Below are 27215 nucleotides of genomic sequence, written 5' to 3' on the forward strand. Positions count from 1 at the left end.
AATAATCTGAATATCTCCGAGTGACGGGACATTCGCATGTTTTTTTTAGGTTTGGCTCAAGTTACGTCGGACACCCTACGTATCATGTGACTGAGTCAGACAGATTTTGGCTTATTTTTCCAACCTATGGTATAGTAATTGTCGTAAGAAGCTTTTCGTCTGCACCGTTTTTCATACTTCTACGCAGACATACCTTTGTGTGCCCATACGGATGCTTCTAATTTCCGCAAAGTATATTATTGGATGTTCATCGCGGTAGCTATATCGAGCACTCTTATAGTTTGCAGGAGCGCGGTGCGCCCGCTTTCAATTTGCAATGAAAAAGACAACAAACCCAGAAATAATTGCATGTAATCGGAATTGCAGAAAATATAAGGAAAAGGAAAATAAAAGGTTGTGACCAGCAAATGATCGAGGTCCTTGTTCTAATTATTATTCTTAGTCATTATTTTTCTCGCTCATTAAACCGGCAATAGTGGGCTACGCCTAGCCTTGACGCTTCACTACGTTTTCCCATACTTGTGGTTGCTAATTTTTCACATTTTTTAGTCGCGGGGCTTTACTTTACTACTTATGTTTATTGGAGATGTGACCGATTTAGTGAGGCTCACATCATTTGTCAAACAACGAGACACACCCACAAGTTGAGATTTTTTTCCTTTCTCATCACTTCAGCCTGCAAACACAACGAGCACAAAGTCCATTGCTATCATCATGAGGGCATCCCCGGAAAATTGTGCCCTGGAGTGGAGAGATGGCCGTGCAGCGGAACTAGAAAAAGGTGTGCATGTGTGCCGGGAACATACCAGAGGTGGGACGCCTACTGCGTGCCGTACAGGGACTGCGGTAAGTACCTATAGGTAAACGCTGGCTACTACACTCTAGCACTGGAGTGGAAGCTTCGGCTAGCGCGAACCAATTAAATGCGCAATCGTATCCTTCAGTTTGAGGGGACTCACATGCCCGCCGCGCAGTGGGGGTGCCTGGTATCTTACGGGAGTACCGACTGCTGCGGGTTCGCGGTCAGCGAGCCACAAGGCCACGTCAGTCGTCGCCTGCATTATCTTGCGCGCCGTTGCGTTCACGCACGCTCAGACTGCAAAAGGGTCTTGAATGCGGCGCGGCAAGTACAGTATTGCCCTGAGTTAACGGAAACAGTTCATTGGCCTCCTGCGACATCCTGCGCTGGACAAAAGTCCGCTCGTGGGTTCGCTCGGGAATCAAAGGGGTTCCCGCTCCAAGGGCGATGAAGTGGTCCCCGCCAACCGCCGGCAGCAGGCTGACGCCTCTACCTCCCTTATCCATTCCGGCAGAGGGCGAAATACAGAATAGGGTGCCGCTGGCACATCGGTACAGGAGGATAGCTCCCCGCGACCCGGCGCTAGGGAAACCTGTTCACGAGGCTATGCTGCACACTCTCGCTACGGACAATGGGCCGACTCGCGAGAGCTAGGGCAATCTCCGTTGGCTTGATTACGACTCGGCGCATTACGACCACGCGCAAGCACTAGGCGCCACCGCTCTTCGGCTTAGCGTTCGGAAACGGAGCAAAACAAGGTACGCGCTAGACGTATATGAAAGGCGCCGCAAGCGAGCTCATGTCCGATGATGCCCAAACAAAGGGGCCGGAGGACGAGAGCAACAGCATGCACGTGCCCTAGCGCTGTCCGAGAGAGCTCTTCCTCACATTCGCCGCAGGCAGCAGTGTGAGCTACACCGCCGCAAACCACTCTGTGATAAAAGCCTCCCGCGGCATCCATCGGCGGTAAAAAATGAGAGGCTTAGGAACGAAGAAGCAGGTGAATGCCCGTACAAAGGCGCCGAAACCCACCTCCATCCCCACCAACTTTCACACCATCGTAGGAAAGGCAGGTAAGCAGACATGCAGGCAGACGAGCAGTGCAAGTAAATCAGGCAGGCAGGAAGGATATGCACCGCTTCGTGCTACTGGCAACGACCATGCTTCCCGCTTCAATATATGGTGCCATCAATAAAAATGCTTATCACCTTCACGATATTGCAGTGCGCTGCTTGCGTAGGAGGGGCATATGAGGTTACAATAGGCTTCGTTGAAAAATCACAACCCAGAACTCACATTCTTAAAAAAGATAAGGCGACTACAGTCGCATTAGTCGCGCACAAATATGTTCCCATTTACCTTATGTACAAGACGCGCGGAAAACATTTATACGCAGTTTCATGAACAAGGCGAGACAGAGTATTCGAGATGTAGCGATACGCTCATTTAGTGTGTGGTTTATTTCACCTCGAACTCCGTTCGTGCAGCTGCGACGACTTATCTATACGAAAAATGGCAACAAGGAACAGTGGAAATATCGGTAAGCGTACCCGTTGCCAATGCTTTCAAAAGCTTCCACATAGTGCGGACCATAATGTACCATAACACTTAATTTGATTATTGCCAGCGTTTGTTAATCGTGTCAACAGCGGGAAGAAACGTGATTTTTTTTCTTTTTGTTTTTCCTTATATCTTTTCCCTTTTGCTCACTGAGCCCCCCACAAATCTCACCTTCTTCCTATGCCTGGCTAGTCCAATAACCACTAGCGCACAGTTTTGTATAGCAGCTGCTTGCGCCAGAACAATGTGATGTTTCGCTATCTTTGCTGGTTTTTTCTCTCTTTTTCATAAACCTTGGATATCTAATGCAAATAAAGTCTTCAGGACGCACAAGCCAGATGAGGTAAGTAATATTTACGAGATAACAAGTAATTTATACTCATCCCTAGTAGAACTTGTAGATCACTATCCTGTTCATGCCTTCCTTCCTCTTTTTTTCTGATCTTCTCTTCCCTCTGAGCTGATTAACAGTCGGGAGCACTGTTACCTCAGGCAGACTTCTGTGCTTTTATTGCTATATCAAATATATAGACACTTCAGCCGAATTTGCTCCGTCGTCGTGGCCTTGAGGTTCCGTTTAAAGTACCATTGCTACATGGATCATATCACACGCTGTATTCTGGGATGTGAGGTGAAGCTTGTGGGGGCGAGCTTAGAAGGATGGTTGCTTGATTCGTGCCCAATCTTGCTGCTTACGTGATAAAGCGTCCAAGAGGTGGGGAGGTGGGAGGAGGAGGGAGGGAGCTTAGCGCAGGTCTCTTCCTCTGGCCCGACCGTGCATCGCCAGTGCCCTAACTTGGAGGTGATCTCCGGTGGATGCAAAGAGAGTGAACCGACATGGCTGACGGTTGCATGTATGCTGTCTTTGCACATGCGTCTAGGGCTGGACGTCGCGTAATCCCAAGTTTCAGAAACGCGTTGAAGGGAGAGGCAGTAGCAGCGTTCGCTTGCCTCTGTTTGCGCTCTTCAGCACGCCAGCGTTGTGACAGCGAGCGTTCGTGGCCATCGAGTGAGATCTGTTCATGTTTGTCTGCGCGAGCATGACGTCATGACTGCTAATTTAATAAGCGAATATGTGATGTAATTTGATGTAATTTACAGAGCTGATAAAACCACGAACCTTACATCGTGTAGTTGTGCAATGCTTAAACATCTATATGAATTGAAGCATAACTGCGAGTCGGCCTAGTTGGAACATATTCATATTTATACTTTTTATAAAACCAGTTGTTAGAAAGCGCTCGTCCTTGTGTTGCCCCTATTCTTCGTCCCTGTTTGTTTGCGCACAAAAAGTATAAATATGTTTATATGAATGTTTCGTTTGCGAGCGAAACAGACTCTCGAAAAGATTCTCCCTACAGTCTGCGTATTAAAAGTGGGCATCTAGGTACCAAAAACCTTCGTCTATCAACAAGCTACTCGGAGATTCTAGAATATGTGTGTGGTAGAGTGCCCTGCAGTCCATTTTCACTGTTGTGCGCGGCCAAGTACGCAGCAGCATTATATATATATATATATATATATATATATATATATATATATATATATATATATATATATATATATATATATATATATATATATATATATATTGTTGTTTAAGTGAATGCTGTATGCTGTGCGGTGTAAGTACATGAATCTTAGGTTCTAAAACAGCAAGGTGGAAGTTGAGGAAGCGGTAGTTCTGGCTACCTTGTTAGTATGCAATAGTGTAACACGTATTTCATTAGGAGAAACCTTAAGGGCTATCGTTTTCAGGCGAGGCTGTTTCCGTCAGAGGAGATGAGACGAAACCCGTTTGAAACGCCACCACACCCATTTAACGTTACAATAAATTGCCAGACAAATATTAAAACAAAAGTTACAACCCTTGCGCAGGCTCATGAATCGCAGCTTGTCAGCTAGATTTTAGGAACGCCAACAGGCTCAGTAGGAAAGAATTACAACGATCAGTTGAATAATTTGCAAAAAACGAGCGAGTTAACCTTATATTTCAGCGCTACTAAGTTAAAATAATCCTACAGGTTTTCCCGCTCAATTTTGTCCAAGCGCCATTCAAATTAATCCAACTGACAGTCATTTCATTCCAAGCGCCGCACAATTTAGTTCAAGTACCATTGAATCTAATCCAAACGCCAGCCGGATTAATCTGAATAGCTGTGAATTTAACCCAAGTAACGCACTTCAAGAACGTTTAAATTTTAGGCAACTGAAATTTTGTGTTAATTGAAGAGTTGAGGCTTTACTCAAGCATTATTTCACAACAAAAAAGACACGGCAGTGTCGTTTTTGTTGCGCAATAATACTTGAGTAATGAATTGCCAACTTGCCCGGAACGCTGCTCTCATTAGGTTCAGGCTTTAATTCCAGATACAAGGGCAAAGAGGGAGACCAATAGCGTTCCTACCACATAACGGATGACGGCCTTTAGACACCTTTTTTTTATTTTGAGAGCAACTCAGAAGACAAATTTTCGCACACAGGAAATGTCATTATCGGACAATTAAGACAGTGAGTGACACTTGTATTAAGTCCTCGTGTACGCGTATCAACCGAAACAGCAAGTGTCTCGGTGGTGATCACTAGACATGGTAGGCCTTGATCACTACTAAATATGAGTCACTTTTTCTACTGCTGCTCTCAGTAGCCTTCAGTTGCATACGTCGTCATTGAGACTAATCAAATTATTATTAAATTAGCAATTTACTGCATCATACGCATAACTAATAGGCCATACTTACTAGTGAGAACAAGTTACTTACTATGTTTACTTCAGTGTTATCACTGCTTTAGGCACTATAACATCATGCATATCAAATGACATGTCATAAAACTAGGTATCTATCGAAGTATCATTAGATAAGCAAATTTTCTGATAATAACGGCTACTAGAGTCTCTATCACTATAATGATGAACTTAGATCAGTGTTACTCACAGAAAACAAATTAAAGGTTATCCAAACGGCGATTCAAGTTTATTATATACAGTTAGGAGGTGCTAGGAATGCATCACTAGTGATCATGAATCGTTCTACATTATAGTTTAGCAGTGATAGCAGGCAAATATGTCGTAGTTTCGCCATAAGAGACAAGAAATCAATACGTTTGCAACATGCAAGAGTACTACATCAAGCGTAAGACTCGTAGCTGTAGTGCTAGCATGAATTGAAGTAAACGTAAGCTGACGAAATAAAAAACGAGCTGTTCTCCTAGCGGTCATCTGTTTGAATCTTGCCATCGGACAATTTCATTTATGTTTCTTAATTAAAGCCAGTGTCTTTCTTAGCGACTTTCGCACCACTTTAACCTATCAGATATGTTTCAAACCTTTTTACTAGGCCGATCCCGGATGTAGTGCACAGCCGCGCCAATAAAATTACAGCATTTTCAAATTGGAGCTCTGTTATTGTTTCGCACTTTTAAGATTTAACTCTGAGACTATTTAAGAAAAAATGCATGCGCTGTCTTTATTTTGTTTCATTACATTTGTCTGTGGGCGGCGATGCTGAAAATTCTGTGGAACAATTTTGTCAGGAATTTAAGACCGGACATGAGCGACTTTAGTGATAAAACGGTGTGGCAAGATAACCCGCAAATACCCCATGTCATACAGCATGGCCTCGCGTATAGTAAACATTTAACTAAATATGGAAGAAAAATCACGCCGACACCGACGGCAACGACGACGGCCAAAATTCGCTTGGAGTGTCGATATAATTGATTTCGCCATAAAATGCTCATTCACTGACATTTCGAAAGATATCGATGACAGTGTGCACGAATAATGGTAATCAGGGTTGATAATCTTTATACTGGTTGGATCAAGCTTCATAATATTAATAATGACACCGGGCTGCATAGAGATGAACAAGAGGCACAATGCTTACGCATACTTAGAAAACTCCCAGAGGAGTGTCTGCGTGAAATATTTGTTTTTCGTAAGCAAGCAACTGAATTTTTTTTCGGAGGCTATACTCGTCTACTATCGCGCTCAGTACGAGTTACAACGCGAAAGCGCGTGGCACAATGGTCCCACGTTCTAGCTCTTACTGAACATGATAGTACGTTGACGTTGCAAGCAAGACAGAAAGAAACTTTAGGAGGAAGGTCTACCTCCTGAACTCCACCTTTAAATACATGAAATGGAGTATGATACATCGTTTTGCTTGTCATCCACTGCACCAAACTTGTTGAGTTTTTTTTGCATTAAAAGAAAGTTGAAGTCTACTGACTCTGGCAAGTGTATTAGTTATTTAGGTTATCATTTACTTTTAAGTCTTGTACATCGTGAAATTTCTACGCGCCGAAGCATCAAGTTCACAACTTTGTAAGTCATTAAAATGAAAAAATAATAACGCAAGTTTGTAAACTGCACTACTTGAGTCCTCTTAAGGCGACAACATTAATGTGTTATACAGCCCGGTGAAGTATATCCCAAATTTGTGAGTAGGACGTTTGCGAAAGTGTCGTAAACATTGTGACAAATTGACGTGAGCTGTAGACGGTTGTATCTTATTTGGCCGCTTCAGTTGCTCCAACAGATGTAGTTTACAGAACGGCGTTATCGGCTACTGTCACAGAGCTAAAGATTTTAAACATTTTGCATTAGTGCTTTCTTTTTGAAATTCCAATATTTTCGGCAAATCGCTTGAAATGTCAAAAGCGGTAAATCGAAATGCTCCTTCCTGCAGCCCGTATATTTCAGCTTTATGTTTCAATTGCAAAGAATTGCATTCAAATTGATTGAGCGATTGTTCAATCAGAGCATTACTGCATTTCACAAATATATGAATAAATATGAGTTGGCCCCGAGTTAAGGCATCCTCTTCATACTACAACAGGGGAGCGCTCGAACTGCTCTACCGTGCTCCCCCACAAGAAAAAGAGGATTAGGGTAAAGCGAAAAAGAGGAAACCAGATGGGACGTGGAAGGATGACGTGAAAATTTGGCTAAATGAGGCTGCTTTAAATTTAATGGCCTTAATTCCGTGGCCTAAGCATACACTTCCGTAAGCTTGGCAATTATTTAGCTTACGTAGCAGTACAGTGAAACGCCGATATAATAAAACGTTTGGAACCTCCAAAAAGCCTTGTTATATAGGTCACTTCGTTGTAAATTTCGCGCACCGTACCACTCACTATAGAGAAGGCTAACTACGATCTGCAAAAAAAAAAGAAATACCATGAAATCAAGGGATACTTAGTGAATTATGCCAATAGTGTTCTTCTGTACATTTAGTTCAACGGAATAATCGACTGCATCTGAAGCTATGACAGTGAGGTTCGCGCCATCCACTGCGGCGAAGTCTCGAGGTGACTCAAGCCATAGTTGCAGAGCGTCGAATGGTACCCTCGTTAAAAGTGTTCGTTAGTCTGCAGACAAACTGCTGCTTTTGTCGACATTTGCCTCAACCCCGTCTTTGGTTGCCTGGGGGATGTTTCCGAGCAGGTGATCACGTCAGATAAAAGTAAGACAGAGCAAAGAGGAATGGTAAGGGAGGGGGTGGGCAGAGGCTACCTTAGCTACTGCGGTGTCTGAACCCTGCCGCATGGTGGCCGTCTTACGTGCGCTGTTCTTCGTGGCTGTTACGCAGGGATGAGGTGACGCCTCTACGTGTGCTCGTTGTAACGAAAGAAATCTGCACTGGGAGTCGTCTATATTCCTTCGATGTAGTGGCAATTTGTTGTAGGGGTCTTCGCTCTCGATGCACTTAGGATACGCGCGATGTCTAGGAATTCGGCCAGGACTTACGAAGTCCTTCGCCATACAGGGCATCTCGCTGTAGAGGAGTTCCACTGTAGTCGCTTATTCACTTCGTGAACTTATCAGTTGGCGTTTTTTCGCCTTCCCTGGTCATTGTGAAAAAAAAAACAACTTATACTCATCATCATCATCAACTTTTAGTTCTTACAAGGTGCGTTGTCACACCATATAGTTAGGCTGAAAGGTCGGCAACGACTGCGATACTCAAAAACAACACTGGGATAATAGGCGATAATAAAGATTAAATAATTCTGAGGCTGGATTCAAAGAGTAATCTCAGAAGAAAAAGAAATTGCCAGTGACCAGCACTTTTCATATCACGTCAGTTACGATTTCGGTCCCCTCTTAGTTTTTTTCAATGAAACGATCTTACGTATGCTAGCTGCTTCGTGAAGCTGTGCGTATATCGCCTAAAAAGGATAACCCTGTAGTCACTCAAGAAAAACTTGTTAACAATGTCGCATTGTAGTGACGGTGAGGAAACAAACACTGCGAAAAGGGCGACTTGCGCATCCTTCACCTCATACCACATACGTTTGCGAAGAAATAAAAGCAACACTCGAACCACATTGTTGGGGGCGGACAGTCCTCGGTCGTCAAATCTAATCCCACAGGCCAATTATGCGCGTCGTCCGTTATTTATACATTTCTTACCGAACATTTCAGGGTGATCCCTTTTGTAGTTCGAGAAAACTTACAAATGATCTTCTGCTTGATATTTTTTCAGAATCATCAACCTATTTTATGTCCAATGCAGGAAGAAGGCCTCCCCTTGCGATCTGCAATTACCCCTGTCCTGCGTAATCGTTTCAGACTAGTGCCCGCGAATTTCCTAATTTCATCGCCCCACCTAGTCTTCTTACATGGTCGACTGCCCTTTTCTTCTCTTCGTACCCATTCTGTAACCCTAATGGTCCAGCAGGTATCTAACCTGCGCATTACGTGACCTGCCCAGCTCAATTTTTTTCTCTTAATATCAATTAAAATATCGGCTATACCCGTTTTCTGTCTGATCAAAAGCGTTATTTTTCTGTATTTTATTGTTATGCCTAGCATTCTTCGTTCCATTGCTCTTTGCGCGGTTCTTGACTTGTTCTCGAGATTCTTTGTCAGTCTCCAAGTCTTTGCTCCATATGTCAGCACCGGCAAAATACACTGATTGTACATCTTATTTTTCAATGATAGTGGTAAGCTTCCAGTCAGAAGCTGACAATGTCTGCCGTATGCTCTCCAACCCATTTTTATTCTTTGTAAACTTCCTTCTTATGATCAGTGTTGCCTGTGAGTAATTGACTTAGGTAAATGTACTCCGTCACAGACTTCAGCGGCCAACTGACGATCCTGAACTCTTGTTCCCTTTCCCGGCTATGCATCACTGTCTTTGTCTTCTGCATACTGCATCAGCTTTCTGCATACTGCAGGGATCAGCAGAAATTACCAAATCAATTTCATTTCCTGTTTCACCATTACGACTTTTTCACATCCACTTTCTGTTGCTACGCTTTCTGAAAAAGGTGCTCATTATTCGCAGCTTATTTCTTTCCGCGAATTCTATCAGCATCCCTCCTCCAGATTTCATATATTCGACGCCGTAGTTACCAATTGCTTGTTCATCAGACGGCTTTTTCCACGCTTTTGCATTTAAGTCCCGCATTACTACAGTATACTGAGCTTGCACTTTGCTCATCGTCAATTCAACATCTTCATAAAGCTGACGTACTTAATCATCATCATGACTGTATGTTGCAGTGAAGGCTTGTACTTCTTTTAATCTGTACCTCTTAATAAGTGTCGCTACGACTATTTCTACCCTGTCATTTATGCTGTAGAATCGTCAATGTTGGCCGCTATGTCCATATGGATCAGGAATCCTACCCCGTATTGCATCTTATCTGGGAGACCTCTATAGCAGAGGCATCCCAAACATGGCCTTTGGTCAGTGCTGTACAAGCTTCACCAGCTCTTCTAATCGCACTAAGGCCAATGATATCCCAAACAGTGCCTGATAGTTGCTCAAAGTGTCCTGCTAACCTAGCCTCACTCGACAGAGTTCGGGTGTGTTAAAGGTTGCCATGGCCTGCTAATACTCTATGCAAATATCTACTATCAAAACTGCTGGTTAGTGGGGGTACATGTCTCCTTCTCTTATCTTGAGACAAGCTCTGAACTAAACACTCCAAACCGATATACTGAAAAATGGCACTAGTGGCTTCTTTTGAAACCAGGCTCTTGTGCAGAATCGCGCTTTATGATGTAGGCCATTTCTATAAGCGCTCGCATAGTTCGAGCTTCGCTTGCTGTTGGATGTGTCAATATGACCATGAGAAAGAGCGCCAGTAGGTATGTAGGGCTTGCCTTAGTGCGTAGAAACCATTTTCTGGGGACTATTTCTTGAAGCGTCATGAACGGGGACTCTGTGAAATATCATGCAAGAACTCGTTGTTTCTATAACTTGCGCCAACAGTGGAGCTTGTTGCCCAATTGCTCGAAATGGCCTTCGTATTCTAAACCTAATGTACCTGCATGTCATTAAATTACTCAACAAGATCATCACAGAGAACAAGAAGTAGTAGACACTTCGTAGCAGTAATTATTTTCCCAGTTATATTTAACGGGGAGTGTTTTCGCAGTGTCGCTCACAAAAAAAGTACAAACGAAAATTCCTTCTTATTCGTTACCATCACTAATAAAAAGGAATGTATTCTATTTATCTCAAGATTTCCTTTATTTTCTTGCAGTTGCTCAGTCTGAATGAAGACCTCGTCATGGTGGGCACAACGACTACAATATTCGACCAGAACACCTTCAGATGCTTTGTGTCCTCGCTGGTGGAACCCGTTTATTACAACTACCACCGCTACGTGAAGTATCAAAGATTGGTCAATGTGAGTTGCTTCGCGCTTCTCGAAACTTAGAGGAGCGCACCCTTCATCGCTGGGGAATACGAGCTCGGAACCACGCGACGAGAAACACGGAGAGCCACAACTTGTGATATCGATTTATTTCTGGGAGTGCTTCGGAAAGGGGTCCTGAGAACGCTGCGTTAGAACCCCTGAACGATAAGGCTCTAGGTGGTCAAAACTCTGTCAAACATTATTGGCTATGTGAACAAAAACATGTCTTCTTATATAAGTGCCAGAAATTTTCAATAGTCCAAGAGCATCCATTGCTACGTAGCCTTCGTGACTCTATACATACAGTTCGTGGCAAACACTTTGCCAAAGGGGCAACGTAACAATCGACTATGCCACGAAAACGCTGATGGCGCGATTTATACAGCCGCAAGCTACACATCACGCTGCGTCGGGGACCACTGCCGCTCACAAGAAATCTAGCTCGCCAGCGCGGACTACCCCAGGAGATATGGCGCAGGAGTTTCGCATCGGTGCCGTAACTGGGCGGCCCTTCCGAACACTTCTCAGTGTGCGCATGCGTGCCAGTTCTGCGCTGCCGAGTCAATGAACCTGCAGATGGCTGCAGTGCATGATGTGACTTACACTGACTTACACTAAGTCAGCCAGCATTTCCTTTGATCTTGCCCCAGCACGCGTTTGCACTGGGCTTACCCATACCGACTGGTCTGTGTGAATTCCTTCGACTGCGTGGCGCCGTCCGTGCGCCTGCACGCAATGACTCTTTCCTTTCTTGCTCTTTCTATCTGTTTTCTACTATGATTTCCGTTCCTCTGCGTGAGTAAAGACTGCTAGACTCTTTTAAATTGATGATCTCTTTGCCTACGATCCCGTGGTTTTGGCTCGGTCGGTCAATCAGTCGCTGGTAGGGCTCTCACCAAGCAGATTCGTCCTCACTCCCCCAAAAAATATGCAGATCCGACGAACATGTCGGAATCTGTGGAACGAAACTTTCGTGAAGAGTTGAACGAAATCCTATAAATTTACCTACTCTTTCACTGCGTCTTTCGTGTAAAGAAAAATTACCCTCCCTTGATCGAGAGTAGATGTAAGCATTAAATGGCCACCGGCAAACGACAATGGTTGGAGATGAAAATAGCCACAAGGCTTAAAACGGGCGTAGTGTATGTTCGCAACGGCACACTCCACCACACCACACCGCAGAAGTGCCTTAAGGACGCGCACGCAGCGTGGCGCCATCTCTCGAAATGATGCGAAACCCACGCCGCGGAACTCGCGGACAGCTCAGCGCCAAAGATGACAACTAAGTGTATAGTGCCCTGTACCTACCTTTTGAACGTCGCTATTGGAAATGACAAATAAAACTTTAGCGTATTAACAGTTACAGCTTCAGTGATATTGTGAACGAACATTGAGAAGAACTAGGGAGCAATATTTTTTGTAACTTGCCTGCGCACTAACTATCCTGTATAATGCGGTCTTAAAACAATGCAGTGCTGGCCTCCAACCCTTCGTTTATGTTCTGACTGGTTGCCCCGGATGATCTCGTTTGAGTGCCCCAATAATGGCTCTGGCTTTTGAGTCAAGGTCACTTGAAGATCACCGACAATGGGAACTAAAATCATTTCATGCTTGAAAACTGGCAGGTTCATGGGCTCTAGCGCACACGTGCTACTCAATGGCCCAAATCTGCTTGTATTCCTTCATTCCTTGCTATTTATTTCATAGCGAAGCTCTTTACCTGACGGACTTGTATGGGTGAGTCTCGAAGGGGGTACGTGGGCTGCCTAACGTCCGTAAAGTGAACAAAAAAGATAACACACGATAGTATGGCGCAGAATAAAGAACGGACACGTGATTTCACTGTGCGCCGCACCTGTGAAGTGGGGAAGTGCATCCGCGCTAGCTGCCGTTGCTGCGGGCTGCTATCGTCTGCCCTCAGTGCAACCACGCGGCAGTTGCGACAGACAGAAATCAATGGTAAAATCAGTCAGCGCTTAGTGTAATTGCACGCCAAGTGCAAAGCATCAGGTATGATTGGTCATGTTATTGATATCGAGTGTTTCATTTGGCACTACTAGGACTACGGAGATGGTGCTGAACCCTAAAAGAGGTTTTATTTTCAGTGAGTTAATGCGCCACAGCATTAGCACTGGTTATGCGCTTACAATGCAGAGCGCTATAAATGCCTAATTGTTTACTGCATGGCTAATTTATTACTCTGCTGTAGTATGGTAATTGGTGACGGTGGCGAGCATACGCGAAATAGACGCCAAGGATACGTGGTGCGGGTGAGCATTTACGCAAGCGTTCGCTATTACAACTTGCTAAGGAGGATGCAAAAAACTGTTGAGGAAGCTTATAGATAAAACGTAACCCCATTGTCACAATCAAGCAAACGCAGCTTATGGTTACAACGACAAAACATTTGCTGCGTCAATTCACCAGCCCGGAGGGATGGCAGAGCAGACGCTGAGCAGAAGACGCAGCGCGGATAAACACAATTTGAGAGGCATTCAGCCTTCCTATTGGCCAAATTTTTCTGGAACTTCCACAGTGCTACAGGGAATTCCTAAGTGAATATGGTCTGCAGTGAGCGAAATGGAGTCGATGGAAGCTATTCGGAGTGTGTTTGGCAGCCTAGTGGACCGTCCCCTAAAGTAACGCTTTTACATGCTTAATGCTCTTATATGTCGGTCAAATTTTCGAGCTCCCCATAGAAGTGTTCGTTCATAAAACGTGAACAAGGAGTGCGTAATCCGTGAGACGTCGCCTTTTAATAAGTGACATAAATTGTTGCATGGTATTGTTTGAAGGGACGAAGCTCGCACCAAGAAAAAAAAAAACAAGAGATCGCTTCAGTGAACTTCACCAAGCTGCGTCTTGCGAGAGAAGAAACTCCCTCGAACCCTATTTAGCGCTAAAGATTTAGCTCAGTTACATTGTAGTCGCCGAGCCCTCTAAAAATACTTGTCGTGTTCCATTATATTCCACAGCGGAAGTGGCTCTTCCTTACTGCCAGGTTGAAAAAAGAAACTACGCGTCCGGTAGACCCGTAAGCACCATGTGAACAAGTGAAAAAATGTTTATGCAACAAGTCAAAGTTATATGCCTAGGCAAGATGCACAAAGCGTCCTATGTCAGACGGTCACAAATTAGATGTAGTTTGTGCTGTCGTAAAAAAAAATAATTCCATCCGGAGATAACGACTATGTTCATTTTCAAGACAAAGCGCGAGTGATTCTTGTTTGAATCATTGTGTCCTGTTATGTTCAGGAAGAGGCACCAGAATCGGCAAGCATTCACAAATTGTGAATTTTTTTTCAGGGCAAGTGGGAGCACAGGTACGTCTGTTTTTTTTTTTTTTGTTTTTTTTTTCATACCATGAGTCTGTCTATTCTACACGTGGGTCTCTACAGAAGACAACATTGGTGTTGCAAATTAGAAAACGCAGACTTCTTTGTTCTGATTAGACACAATTAGAACGATAACGTGAAAACTATTCTCACCAAATGAAGCATCATATACATACGCACGTGACGCACGTGTGTACGTGGTGCATGCATGCATGCGAATCCCATGTCCAAGGTGCGTATTGCTGGAATCCCAACGTGTTTTGCGACACTTTTATGAAGAAATAAAGTCCCAGTGCCCTGCTAGCATTCGAACTCTGGCCCCATAGCAAACCAATCGTAGACTGCCTCTCAGCCATTCTTAGGGTATTTCGCGTAATTTCAAGGGGCTACGTATCAATTTATGTTTGTATATAAGCGTTTTCTCGCTATCTGGGCCACTTCGTAGTCTGTGGTCGAACGGTTAGTGCCTCGGGCAGCTATGCCGAAGTTACAGTATTCGAGAGGAACAATCGCCCAAACTTGCGTCACTGAGTATGTGGCAAAGTTCTTCATACATGACGCTCTTCAACCAGCCTCTTCCAGGCCGGCGTGGGTTACTGTAAAGGTTGGACTGGGTAGTAGCCCTGTTCGAAGACACGACTTTAACGCCGACTTGGAAAACTGCCTATGTGCCCGTAAGCGCGTGCCGCTCTTCAATAAACGTCTTTGATGTCTACTTTGGTAACAGTTATGTGTCACTGAGAACGTACCGTGCAACAATGACGAATCCCTAATATTTCTCCGATGCTCAGCGGAGTGGAAACATCGTAACAAGGGTTCCTCGGGGACAGCAATGCGACGCATTAGCAGGCTACAGCACAAATGTACTGGGTAGGTGACTCTTTTCAATGAACGCCTCTCACGCCAACGCCACAGTAAACTCCACGATGAATGCACTGGGCATGTGCCGCTGTTCAATTATCCTCCTGTCGGATGACGGCGACAATGCGCTGCCCATGAGGTAAAGAACGCCCTGCCGCTTCCTCGTCGCCACTCCCAATTCAGCCAAGCTTGTTCACCGAACGCACGCTTGAGAGCAGCACAATACCACTGCACGAAAGTTCCGTCAAGTGTAATTATTTTATTTCATATCTCGCGGGCCTTCTTTGCACCCCCGAAAAAAGGATGAAGTGAGATGTATCGTACTTGAAACAACTCGATCGGTGGTTTCTGAAGGTGCTCTACAAATCTGCGCACCATACTTGGGGTCCACAGCCAATAAATAAAAATTTGGGTAATTTACCAAATTAGTGAGTTAAGCGGAAAAAATTGTCTGCATTACTACAGACGATTGCGAATATTATGCGTTCGGTTCAATTCTCTTCCAACGCGGCTTTCATTTTTAAATTGTTGGCGCAAGTTATATGGGACAGCCTCTCTGTCTCTCTCTCTCTCTCTCTCTCTCTATATATATATATATATATATATATATATATATATATATATTGAAAGGGGGTTTATTGCAGCTCGTACGCGGGATCGCAAGTAGCGCTTGATCGCGAGTCCTAGGCGTTCCCATCAGCAGCCCGAGCTCGGGTCTCGCGCCGCAGCCGTGGCAGTCCGCACAGCTCCACATGCATATTGCCCACTACAATTGCCCCCGCGGCGAAGAGGAGCCATCCTGGCGACCTAAGGGGATGACACGATAAGGGGGTCGTGGTACGGTTTCAGGCGGCTGACGTGAGCCGTCTCGCGGCCACGGCGGCGTTTGTCCGAAGATGGCGTCACCGGTTCGACCACATAATTCACAGGCGATGTACACGCGACGACCCGGTACGGACCCTGATATTTCTGAGCAAGCTTTGGGCTAAGGCCTGGAGATTGGAAGGGCAGCTGAAGCCAGACGTGAGAGTCCACGGCGAAGGACTGTGTGGGCTGCCCGTTGTCGTGGCGATCTTTGTGAATTCCTTGGGTAGCCGACGTGAACGAGCGAGCCAGTTGGCGGCACTCTTCAGCATGGCGAGCAACTTCGGAAAGAGGGGTGAATTCAGAGGCATCCGGATGATATGGTAGCACGGTGTCGAGTGTAGTGGCTGGTTCACGTCCATAAAGAAGGAAAAATGGTGAGAAGCCTGTGTTAGCCTGAACGGTGGTATTATACGCGTACGTCACAAAAGGGAGGACATCGTCCCAATTGGAATGATCAGACGCAACATACATAGTGAGCATGTCACCAAGAGTGCGGTTGAAGCGTTCCGTTAGACCGTTAGTCTGTGGGTGATATGCCGTAGTGGTGCGGTGAATAGTGCGGCAAGCGGCGAGCAGCTTATTCATAACTTCGGACAGGAAGACACGGCCTCTGTCGCTGAGCAGTTCTCGCGGTGCGCCATGCCGTAAGATGAAATGCCGTAACATAAATGCGGCGACGTCGCGAGCAGCAGCCGAAGCAAGCGCAGCAGTTTCTGCATATCTTGTAAGGTGGTCTACTGCGACAATTATCCAACGATTTCCTTTAGCAGTTCATGGAAGAGGCCCATAAAGGTCAATGCCAATGCGATCAAAAGGACGTGCAGGACACGGTAAAGGTTGCAGAGGGCCACGTCGTATGAGGAGATGTCTTGCGTCGCTGACAGGCTACACATGACCGAATGTATTTGCGGACATAAGAATACATGCCGCGCCAGTAGTAGCGCTGGCGGAGCCGCTCGTAGGTTTTCAGGACGCCAGCATGAGCTTGTTGTGGGTCGGCGTGGAAATACGTGCATATGTCGGAGCGCAAATGGCGAGGGAAGACTAGCAGCCATTTGCGACCGTCCGGCTGATAGTTTCGGCGGTACAAGATGGCGTCCCGTAGCACGAAATGGGTGGCTTGGCGACGAAGGGCTCGAGGGCATGTAGCCGTTGAAGAACTGTGAAGAATGTCAATGAGAGACACAATCCACGGATCTTTCCTCTGTTCAGACGGCATATCAGTAACAGCAAGTGTAGCAACCGGGCACTCTATGGATGAGGGTGGCGTTTCGTCGGATCGCATGGGCGATCGGGAGAGTGCATCGGCATCAGAATGTTGGCGCCCGGATCGATAGATGACGCGAATGTCAAATTCTTGGAGCCGAAGAGCCCAACGTCCAAGACGGCCTGACGGATCTTTCAGTGACGCAAGCCAGCAAAGCGCGTGGTGGTCTGTCACAACATCGAACGGATGGCCATACAAGTAAGGGCGAAATTTGTTTCACGCCCAAACTATAGCCAAGCATTCTTTCTCTGTGACAGAATAATTGGTTTCTGCCTTCGTGAGGGCACGACTCGCATACGCAACCACATATTCCGGAAAGCCAGGCTTGGGTTGCGCAAGGACGGCTCCAAGACCAACGCCGCTGGCGTCCGTATGAACTTCGGTAGGTGCAGTCGGGTCATAGTGGCGTAGAACAGGCGGTGAGGTAAGCAGGCGACGCAAAGTGGTGAAGGCTTGGTCACATGCCGGAGTCCAATCGCGAAGGTCACCAGGGCCAGCCAGGAGCTTCGTCAGGGGAGCGATGATGCAGGCAAAATTGCGCACAAAGCTTCGAAAATAAGAGCAAAGGCCGACAAAACTTCGGAGCTCTTTCAGTGTAGTCGGCCGTGGAAATTCTGCGACAGCAGGAAGTTTGTCAGGGACGGGAAGGACGCCGTCTTTGGAAACGACATGGACAAGTATGGTCAGCTGGCGGGCTCCGAAGGGGCACTTTTTCAAGTTAAGTTGAAGGCCGGCGGTGGCAAGGCAAGTAAGGACTTCGCGTAGACGAGAGAGGTGAGTGGTGAAATCAGGGGAGAAAACTACCACGTCGTCTAAATAACAAAGGCACGTCTTCCATTTGAGGCCTCGCAGAATGTTATCCATCATCCTTTCGAATGTCGCGGGCGCATTGCAGAGGCCGAATGGCATTACTGTAAACTCATACAGGCCATCAGGCGTAATGAAAGCTGTCTTCGAGCGGTCGGATTCATCCACTGGCACTTGCCAATAGCCCGATCGCAAGTCCAAAGAAGAAAAGAATTCAGCACCATGTAGACAATCCAGGGCGTCATCTATGCGCGGTAGAGGATAGACATCTTTTCGTGTAATCTTGTTGAGGCGACGATAGTCCACACAGAAACGAATCGAGCCATCTTTTTTCTTAATGAGTACTACGGGCGACGACCAAGGGCTGCAGGATGGCTTGATAACACCACGGTCAAGCATGCCTTCAACTTGCTCGGTGATGACACGACGCTCGGTGGATGACACGCGGTACGGACGCTGGCGTAATGGTGCGTGATGTCCCGTATCAATGTGGCGGGAGACGGTACTTGTGCGGCCTAATGATGCTTGGTTCCAGTCAAAAGAGGCGTGAAAATCATTTAAAAGAGTTATTAGCTGCTCACGTTGTGTCGGCTTGAGGTCATCGGCAATGGAACGACAAAAAACATCCGGTGGTACTCGGTTAGATGGCACATGGGGTGTCAGCGCTGTTACGTTGGCAGTATCTACGTCGTCGGTAATTGGGAAATGCACAATAACGTCAGCGTTCACAGACTCGATGGTACCAATAGTCTCGCCACAGTACAAAGCCAAAGTGTACGAATTTGGGTTTGAAATCAGTATTTCTGCAGCACCATGGTGAACCGTAAGGAGGGCGAAAGGCAACAATATAGGCTGGCGGCGAATGAAGACGGCAGCGGGTGTAAACATGACCGTCGCTTCGGCAAGCGATGCGCATGAAAGAGGGACAAATACAGCACTGTGAGGAGGAAGGTCAGTATCTGAAGTTACACAGATCCTGCTAAGATCCTGAACTTGAAAGTCGTGAGATGGCAAATCGCACAGAACGGAGAACTGAACCTCAGCACGTGCACAGTCAATGACGGCATGATGGCGCGACAGAAAATCCCAACCGAGAATGACATCGTGGGAGCAACAAGTTAGCACAAAGAAATCAATCGAATACAATATGTCTCGAATCAGCACCCTGGCAGTGCACATCGCGACTGGCTGTACTTGTTGTGCACTGGCTGTTCAAAGCAATGGTACCGACGGCTTCATGGTCACTTTCCGTAATGCACGACAAAGCTTCTCACTAATCACGGATACAGCAGCACCTGTATCGACGAGCGCGAGATTTGATGCCATCAACGGACACTTCAATAACGTTAGCGGGGGAAAAACGAGGACTTTGATGTTCCGACGATGACGCAGTTCGTGCCTCAGGAACTGCGGAAATCAGTTTTCAGCCTCAGTAGTACTGGCACTGGGTCTACGACGCATGGGTGAGAGTGAGCGCCGACGAGGGGAAGGCGAGCGACGAGTGCCGTGGAGCTGTGACTGTGGTGCCGGTATGTCATCAGCAGCGTAGACTTCCGGTGGTGGTCGTGAAGGCATACGGAAAGGTCGGAAGTCGGAGCTGGGTCGTCGTGGGGTGCCCACGAAGGCCGGCCAGCGCCGGCGGCAGAAACGCACTACATGACCTGGGGTACCGCAGGCATAGCATATTGGGCGGTTGTCAGCACTGCGCCAAGGATTTGTACCCTGCTGCTGTGCACTGAAAAAGGGATCCGCCGGCTGGCGAGGCGAAGGCCGAGGAGAGAACACCGGCGGGCGAGGTGCTGAAGGCGGAGGAGAGAACCCCGGCAGACGAGGCGCCCGTGCAACGGCTTCAGCATACGTCAGAGGCGCGGCCACGGGAGCCGGCTGACACGGAGGTGGAAGAGCTTCGGTCACTTGCTCTTGAATTATCTGTCGGATCGCGGGAGCCAAACATTGAGAAGGATTCTCCGTGGTCGGCAAAATCGAGAGCTGGCGTGCAACCTCCTCGCGGACAAATTCTTTTATTTGCGTCAGCAAAGTTGTGTGGTTGTCGCCAATAATTAATGATGCTAACGAATCTTCCGTGGGCGGTGGGCGCCGAGCTAAGATGCGTTGTTTCCGTAGCTCGTCAGAACTTTGGCACAAATTGATAACTTCGGCCACGGTACGCGGATCCTTCGCTAACAACATTTGAAAGGCGTCCTCATCAATGCCTTTCATAATGTGTTTTATCTTGTCCTGTTCTGACATTGAGGGATTCACGCGCTTCCACAAGTCAATGACATCTTCGATGTAACTTGTGAAAGTTTCACCGTGATGTTGCGCACGCCCCCGTAAGCGTTGTTCTGCGCGAAGCTTGCGCACAGCGGGGCGCCCGAACACTTCTGCGAAACTTGTCTTGAATGTGCCCCATGTTGCGAAATCGTGTTCGTGGTTTCGGAACCAGAGGTTCGCGACGCCGGTTAAGTAAAACAGCACGTTGTGCAACTTGGTGACGTCGTCCCACTTGTCATGCTGGCTCACCCGTTCGTAAGATGACAACCAATCCTCCACGTCATGATCATCGGTGCCGCTAAAGATGGCAGGATCACGCTGGCGCAACGCACCGGAAACGATGACCGCCAGAGGCTGTGGTGCATCCTCCTGGGTGGTTTCGTCAGGCATGGTCGTAGCAGTCGGTAGCGTCCGGCTTTGGAGTTCCAGTTTCCGAGGTCCACCCCGCAGCTCCACCAAATGAAAGGGGATTTATTGCAGCTCGTACGCGTGATCGCAAGTAGCGCTTGATCGCGAGTCCTAGGCGTTCGCATCAGCAGCCCGAGCTCGGGTCTCGCGCCGCAGCGGTGGCAGTCCGCACAGCGCCATATGCATATTGCCCACTACAATATATATATTAGTGGCCTGAGCGCCTACGGGGCAGACCACATTGACGGTGGCCGGTGATAGCGGGCAGCTGTCAAGATTGTGAGCGGAGGCCTACTGCTCATTATCTGTTTTGTTATTTATATTTTAATAAATTGTCCCGTTTTGTGTTCGCGTAACTTGATTTCCACCTGGTCTGATTGTAGGACGCGTAGAAGCGAAGCCTAAACTGCAGCAGTGCCAATATATTTTTGGTACTCAGAGACTATTAGCGCAATGTAAGAATACAGTTTTTTGTAAATTATAGTATCTTTATTCTTACTATGGCTCTTGCAGGCAGTTTGATCTAAGGCTCTACGTAGAATACCACGGAGAAAAACTCCTTGCCGATGAAGGTGAGATTTCTGCGAGTTTTCATCACACTCTATAGCTTTCTTAACGTGCCAAAGCTATCGGCACTGTGAAATGCCTGGTACGAATACTTACAAGAGCTTCTACGCATTATAAACAAAGTAAAGAGCAAGGATTGAAATTACAAAAATAATTCATTTCAAAAAGGCGCGTCATTTCATGCATGTCCTCTCATAATCGAGCGTTTTCCAATGTAAGAATCGGCATAGGGTAATGAATTATTCATGTATAAAATGCTTGACAACTTTGGGAGACTATAAGATCAGACGAAGAGCTCCTACTATCATGCTTGTCACTTGTAACGACCAGTTCACTGCTGTGTATAGAGCGGCCCGCTCCTGCAAAACTACGGCGCCGATCAATCGCCCTTCTCGCAAAACACAGCATACACAGTTCTGCATACCTGGGCTGCACATGACCCTTGGCAAGATATCATCGATATTTAAATCCTCATAGCTGCTGCCGGGTCGGTATGCTCGTGCAATCTCCGCGCCAGCCAATGGGTCGGTATGGTCGGCACAATGTATAGTCATCTGCCAGCACTGGCCCCGTCCGCCATCCTCTTTACGGTGTAGTTGACAGCATAGAGTTTTCTTCAAAAATTACTGGATGAAACTCTGGTTATTGTGTTAACGGGAGCTGCAAATTATTGCGGCTCAGAAATAAGGAAGTCACTTATGATTACGTTATGTCATTTAGGGATAGTCATAACCTGCCCTTTATGAACCATTTTGTTTCATACGCATTTCGGCAGGTTAGGAGAGTGCATGCTTGGGTACGACCGTGACGACGTCGCTGAGGGATTAGTGATCGCGTCATGTGAGACGGTGTGATAGCACGCTTTGAAAGCCATTTCGTTTTAGATGCATGTGGGTAGGTTGGGAGAGTGCATGCTTGGGTACGACCATGCTAATTTCGCGTGAGTCACTTGTGATCACGTCATCTGATAAACCGATATTGAGCAAGTTCTCGCCCCCTTGAAAGAAATTTCATTCGACATGCATGTTGGTAGGAAAGCACAGCTTGTGTACCCCGGTGGGGACGTCGAGTGAGTCGCTAGTGACTTAATGTTGTGACTCCATGATATTGAGCACGCAATTACGCTTTCAGACCCATTTCGCTTGATATGAATTTTGGGAGCATAGGACTGCGTGCCAAGGTACTAAGTGACCTATCGGGAGTCACTCAGTGATTATGTAATGTGGCTGTGTAATGGTGAACAAGGTTTTATTCTTGAAAACCATTTTGACTGATACGCATAACAATATGAAAAGAAATCTTATATCATGATACAACCCAACTCACGCAGTGTGCATTGCGATCGTAACTCTCTTATGTGAGTCACTCTTGTCATTCGAAAACCTAACTCGAGAAGAAGCGAATGAGTGATATACCCGACGAAAGTGCTTATGAACCGGCCATGACGACACTAACAGAGTGGAGACTGCTCATATAGCGTGGACACCAAAGTATTGCTTACGTCATTAAATAGTTCATGACGCCTGTTACAACCTCTTCTTGCAATATTTATTCGTTCCTCAACAATTTCCAAGAGAATTAAATTGATGGAGAATGTAATTCAATACTATGGCATTTGGATTAATGTCGATAGCGAAAAGATTAAATCAGTTCGTCCGTGCATTAACCTGGATGACGGTGGAATGAAATGTGGTGTGCCCTGGATTAAATTATTGGCACTTGGACTAAAAATGTTGGGGCTCAGATTAAATTGAGTGATACCTGGATTATTTTCAATGGCATTTGAATTAAACCTGAAGATATTACCAGATTCAAATTAGCGATCTGTCTCAAAAGCCGCATCTGCATTGTCACCTCACCACCTGAATAAGGTCCCATTAAAGATTGTGGCATCTCACAGGTATCTTCGTATACAGATAACAGCTGATCTAGCTTGGATCACACACACATAACACACGTAACGATTACTTCTAACCTACACAGCTAAATTTGACGCAACCATTTAAAAGGACCATGGTCTCTTAACTTATTCATATGCAAAACTATATATTGCTCCAAACTCAAAAAATGCGGCATTGATCATATCCTCCTGAAGCGTGTGGCTGAAAGAGAAACAAAGTAGGTATCAGAAATGCAGAGACCATATTCAAACGCAAGAAACGCTCAAATAAAAAAACAATAGGTAAACTCATTAGAAAATTGACACCTATAGTGCGACCCGCATGAGAAAGGGCCTTGCCTGGGTTCGTGCACCGGCTACAGCACTTTTCCTGGAAAATTATTTCTTGCTGCTGTTGGCAAAAGTTGAGCTTAGCAATGCGTGATGTTCGTTGCCAGTTTTGGAATGACCAGGAAATAAAGGTACTGGTTGATTACTGTGAGAAAATATCAGTGGACTCAGACAGGAATACTAATTACAACTGGCATCAAAACAATATTTGTCTGATGCTGCAAATATTTTATTCTACTGCAAGGGCAAGTGCCTGTGGCTGCGCTTCCGAGGAAAAATAATTGAAAGTGAGAAGCAAGCTGGGTTATCTGGCACTCCTTTAGAGAAAATGCAGTTACACGTGCATTCACATAAGAAAATGTACGGTTTCAGGTAGGTTTTGGTTTACTTCACTAAGCTGTACTGCAACAGACGTAGGAATTGAAGCGTCAAAGGGCCGGTGGTAACTGGCTGGCAACTCTACTCGTAAAAGCCTCTCGCGGAGAACCAACGATTGATTTTTTCTTCATGTTGCTGAATTGTGGATGAGTGGTCTTTCAGGCGATTACGCGTTGAAAGGTGTCAGCTTTCAACATAATCAGATGGAAGAAACCTAGGTACCAGCGTTTTCTTTTTTATCTGCAAAGTAGTGTGCCGCGATTGCCTCTGTAGGAGCGATATGCTCCTGGCCCTCGCTGTTGCAGGAGTATCAGCAGCCCAGCGTCCATTTTCTACGCTTATTCGTACGCAGAATTCCGCCTAACTGCTACGCAAGCATCAATCTTGAAGCGAAGACTCACCTCTATGCCCTTCCACGGTGTTGAAGCAGTCTCAATCCGGATTCGCGTGCGATGAAGGCAACGTCCCGAACGGCTAAAAATCTGTATTTCTCCGCTCCTGAACGCGTCACTTCAAACAAGTGAAATAACGTGAGAACTTAAAGCGCGAAGTAAAGACTGGTTTTAGCTCGTGACCCAAGAAGCCCTGAACCAGGAAGCCACGGGACAGCCCTTGCATTCTGGGTTTTTACGTGCCAAAACCACGATTTGATTATGAGGCACGCCGTAGTGGGGAACTCTGGAATAATTTTGATCATCATCGTCATCATCATCATCATCATCAGCCTTGTTACGCCCACTGCAGGACAAAGGCCTCTCCCATACTTCTCCCACTACCCCGGTCATGTACTAACTGCGGCCATGTTGTTCCTGCAAACTTCTTAATCTCATCCGCCCACGTAACTTACTGCCACCCATTCCTACGCTTCCCTTCACTTGGAATCCAGTCCGTAACCCTTAATGACCATCGGTTATCTTCCCTCTTCATTACATGTCCTGCCCATGCCCATTTATTTTTCTTGATTTCAAATAAGACGCCATTAACTCGCCTTCGTTCCCTCACCCAATCTGCTCTTTTCTTATCCCTTAACCTTACGCCCATCATTCTTCTTTCCATAGCTCTTCGCGTCGTCCTTAATTTAAGCAGAACCGTTTTCGTATGCTTCCAGGTTTCTGCTCCGTACGTGAGTACTGGTAAGACGCAGCTGTTTTACACTTTTCTCTTGAGGGATAATGGCAACCTGCTGTTCATGACGCGAGAATGCCTGCCAAGCGCACCCCAGCCCATTCTTATGCTTCTGATTATTTCAGTCTCATGATCCGCATCTGCGGTCACTACCTGCCCTGCTGTTTGGCTGTTATTTCCGTGACTGTTAAACATTACTTTAGTTTTCTACAGATTACTTTTTAGACCCACCCTTCTGCTTTGCCTCTCCAGGTCAGTGAGCATGCATTGCAATTGGTCCCCTGAGTGACTAAGCAACGCAATATCAGCGAATCGCAAGTTACTAAGGTATTCTCCATTAACTCCTATCCCGAATTCTTCCCAATCCAGGCCTCTGAATACCTCCTGTAAACACGCTGTGAATAGCATTGGAGAGATCGTATCTCCCTCCCTGACGTTCTTCTTTATTCGGATTTTATTCCTTTCTTTATGGAGGACTACGGTGGCTGTGGAGCCGCTATAGATATCTTACAGTATTCTTACATAAGGCTCATCTACACCCTGATTGCTTAATGGCTGCATGACTTCTGAGGTTTCGACTGAATCAAGCGCTTTCTCGTAATCAATGAAAGCTATATATACGGGCTGGCTATATTCCACACATTTCTCTATCACCTGATTCATAGTGTGAATATGGTCTATTGTTGAGTAGCCTTTACGAAATCCTGCCTGGTTCTTTGGTTCACAGAAGTCTCAGGTGTTCCTGATTCTATTTGCGATTAACTTAGTAAGTACTTTGTAGGCGACGGACAGTAAGCTGATCGGTCTATAATTTTTCAAGTGCTTCAAGTCCCTTTTATTATGGATTAGGATTATGTTAGCGTTCTTCCAATTTTGATCTTAAGGGGACCTTTAACGTCCCCCCAATGCACGGGACACGGGCGTTTTTTCACTTCGCCCCCGTCGAAATTTGGGCCCCGGGGTCGGTATTTGATCCCGCGACCTTGTACTTAGCAATGCAACACCGTATCTGCTATGCCACTGTGGCCGGTGTGACAAACCATTAGAATTCTGAAGTGCGAGTGCATAGGTCGCGTGCGAGGTCTATTATGTTGAACAATATTCTGCGTGTACTACCGCTAAACAACATACTGGGTACTCAAAGACTGTACTCAAAGATATAACGAGGGTCTCGAATCCGGCAACATTGATGCCTTCAGGTAGCAGATGTGGGTTTATTGACCAGTTGCCTTCATCCGAAAAGATCACGTTCACACACCGAGGGTTCTACTAGGACACATAAATACCCAAGAAAGTGGATGGGGAAACCGCGCCGCGGTAGCTCAATTGGTAGAGCATCGCACGCGAAATGCGAAGGTTGTGGGTTCGTTTCCCACCTGCGGCAAGTCGTTTTTACATCCACTTTAATTTCCATTAAGATTGCGTTTCTTAATTTCATTTATTAAGCACAAGTAATTTCCCCTACGTTGTCCTTGGCGTCAGTGTTTGTTGGCTTCTTATGACATGGGTACTCAATAGTATTATATAAAGTTGGAAACAAAAATGTCCTACTCTTTGCCATGTAAGGAAGCCACCACGATAAATGTGGGAGAAAGTTTGTTAAAATTGTGCGTGTTAAGACGCTTCTAGCGGGAGACAGTCTGCTCACGGGGGAGCATGCGGCAGCGGAGCTAATATACTCGTTTTCTTAGCAGTGCGGCGGTCGATTTTCTCGCCCTCTGTGGCAATTTGTTGAACTTGAGAAGGCGCAAGGGCCAGACCACACCGTCGTCAGATTTCATGGCCGTAGGCGCACGAACTCCTAGCTGACTTCCAATGTGGAGCCGTCATAGCGTGACGCAAGGAACAAATATTAGAGATTACTTGTTAAAAAAACGCGCATGTACACGCTGTTGTAAAATTAGACGTGGTATACGCAAGTTAACTGAAAAAAAAATGTTTCAAAGCGAATAAAGAGCTCCGACACATCTAGAGAGCCTCGGCCCACGAAGGGCAGGTAGCCTCCTGGCACCACACATTATTTCGGCCACTATTAAAGTGTTTTAATAATTAGTACGGTAGAAAGCTCCCTGCAAGAGG

At 46.2% G+C, this 27215-nt stretch overlaps 1 protein-coding gene and 1 non-coding gene across 2 annotated transcripts in view; both read left to right on the forward strand.

Annotated features, from left to right (window-relative positions):
* The first annotated feature begins 683 nt into the window (after nucleotides 1-683).
* The window catches only part of LOC126534139 (uncharacterized), a 36504-nt gene continuing 9972 nt past the window's right edge, over nucleotides 684-27215 (forward strand). Inside the window, exons 1-5 of the mRNA XM_050181367.2 lie at nucleotides 684-846; nucleotides 2677-2702; nucleotides 10862-11008; nucleotides 14324-14340; nucleotides 21350-21408. Of these exons, the coding sequence (XP_050037324.2) occupies nucleotides 10889-11008; nucleotides 14324-14340; nucleotides 21350-21408 (196 nt within the window). The 5' untranslated portion in view covers nucleotides 684-846; nucleotides 2677-2702; nucleotides 10862-10888. The remainder of the gene's footprint in view (nucleotides 847-2676; nucleotides 2703-10861; nucleotides 11009-14323; nucleotides 14341-21349; nucleotides 21409-27215) is intronic.
* On the forward strand, nucleotides 26448-26520 carry TRNAS-CGA (transfer RNA serine (anticodon CGA)). Its single transcript has one exon. It is a non-coding gene; the product is annotated as a tRNA-Ser (tRNA).

This window comes from Dermacentor andersoni, chromosome 7 (assembly GCF_023375885.2).
Source record: "Dermacentor andersoni chromosome 7, qqDerAnde1_hic_scaffold, whole genome shotgun sequence".
In the NCBI taxonomy this organism is placed as follows: Eukaryota; Metazoa; Arthropoda; class Arachnida; order Ixodida; family Ixodidae; genus Dermacentor; species Dermacentor andersoni.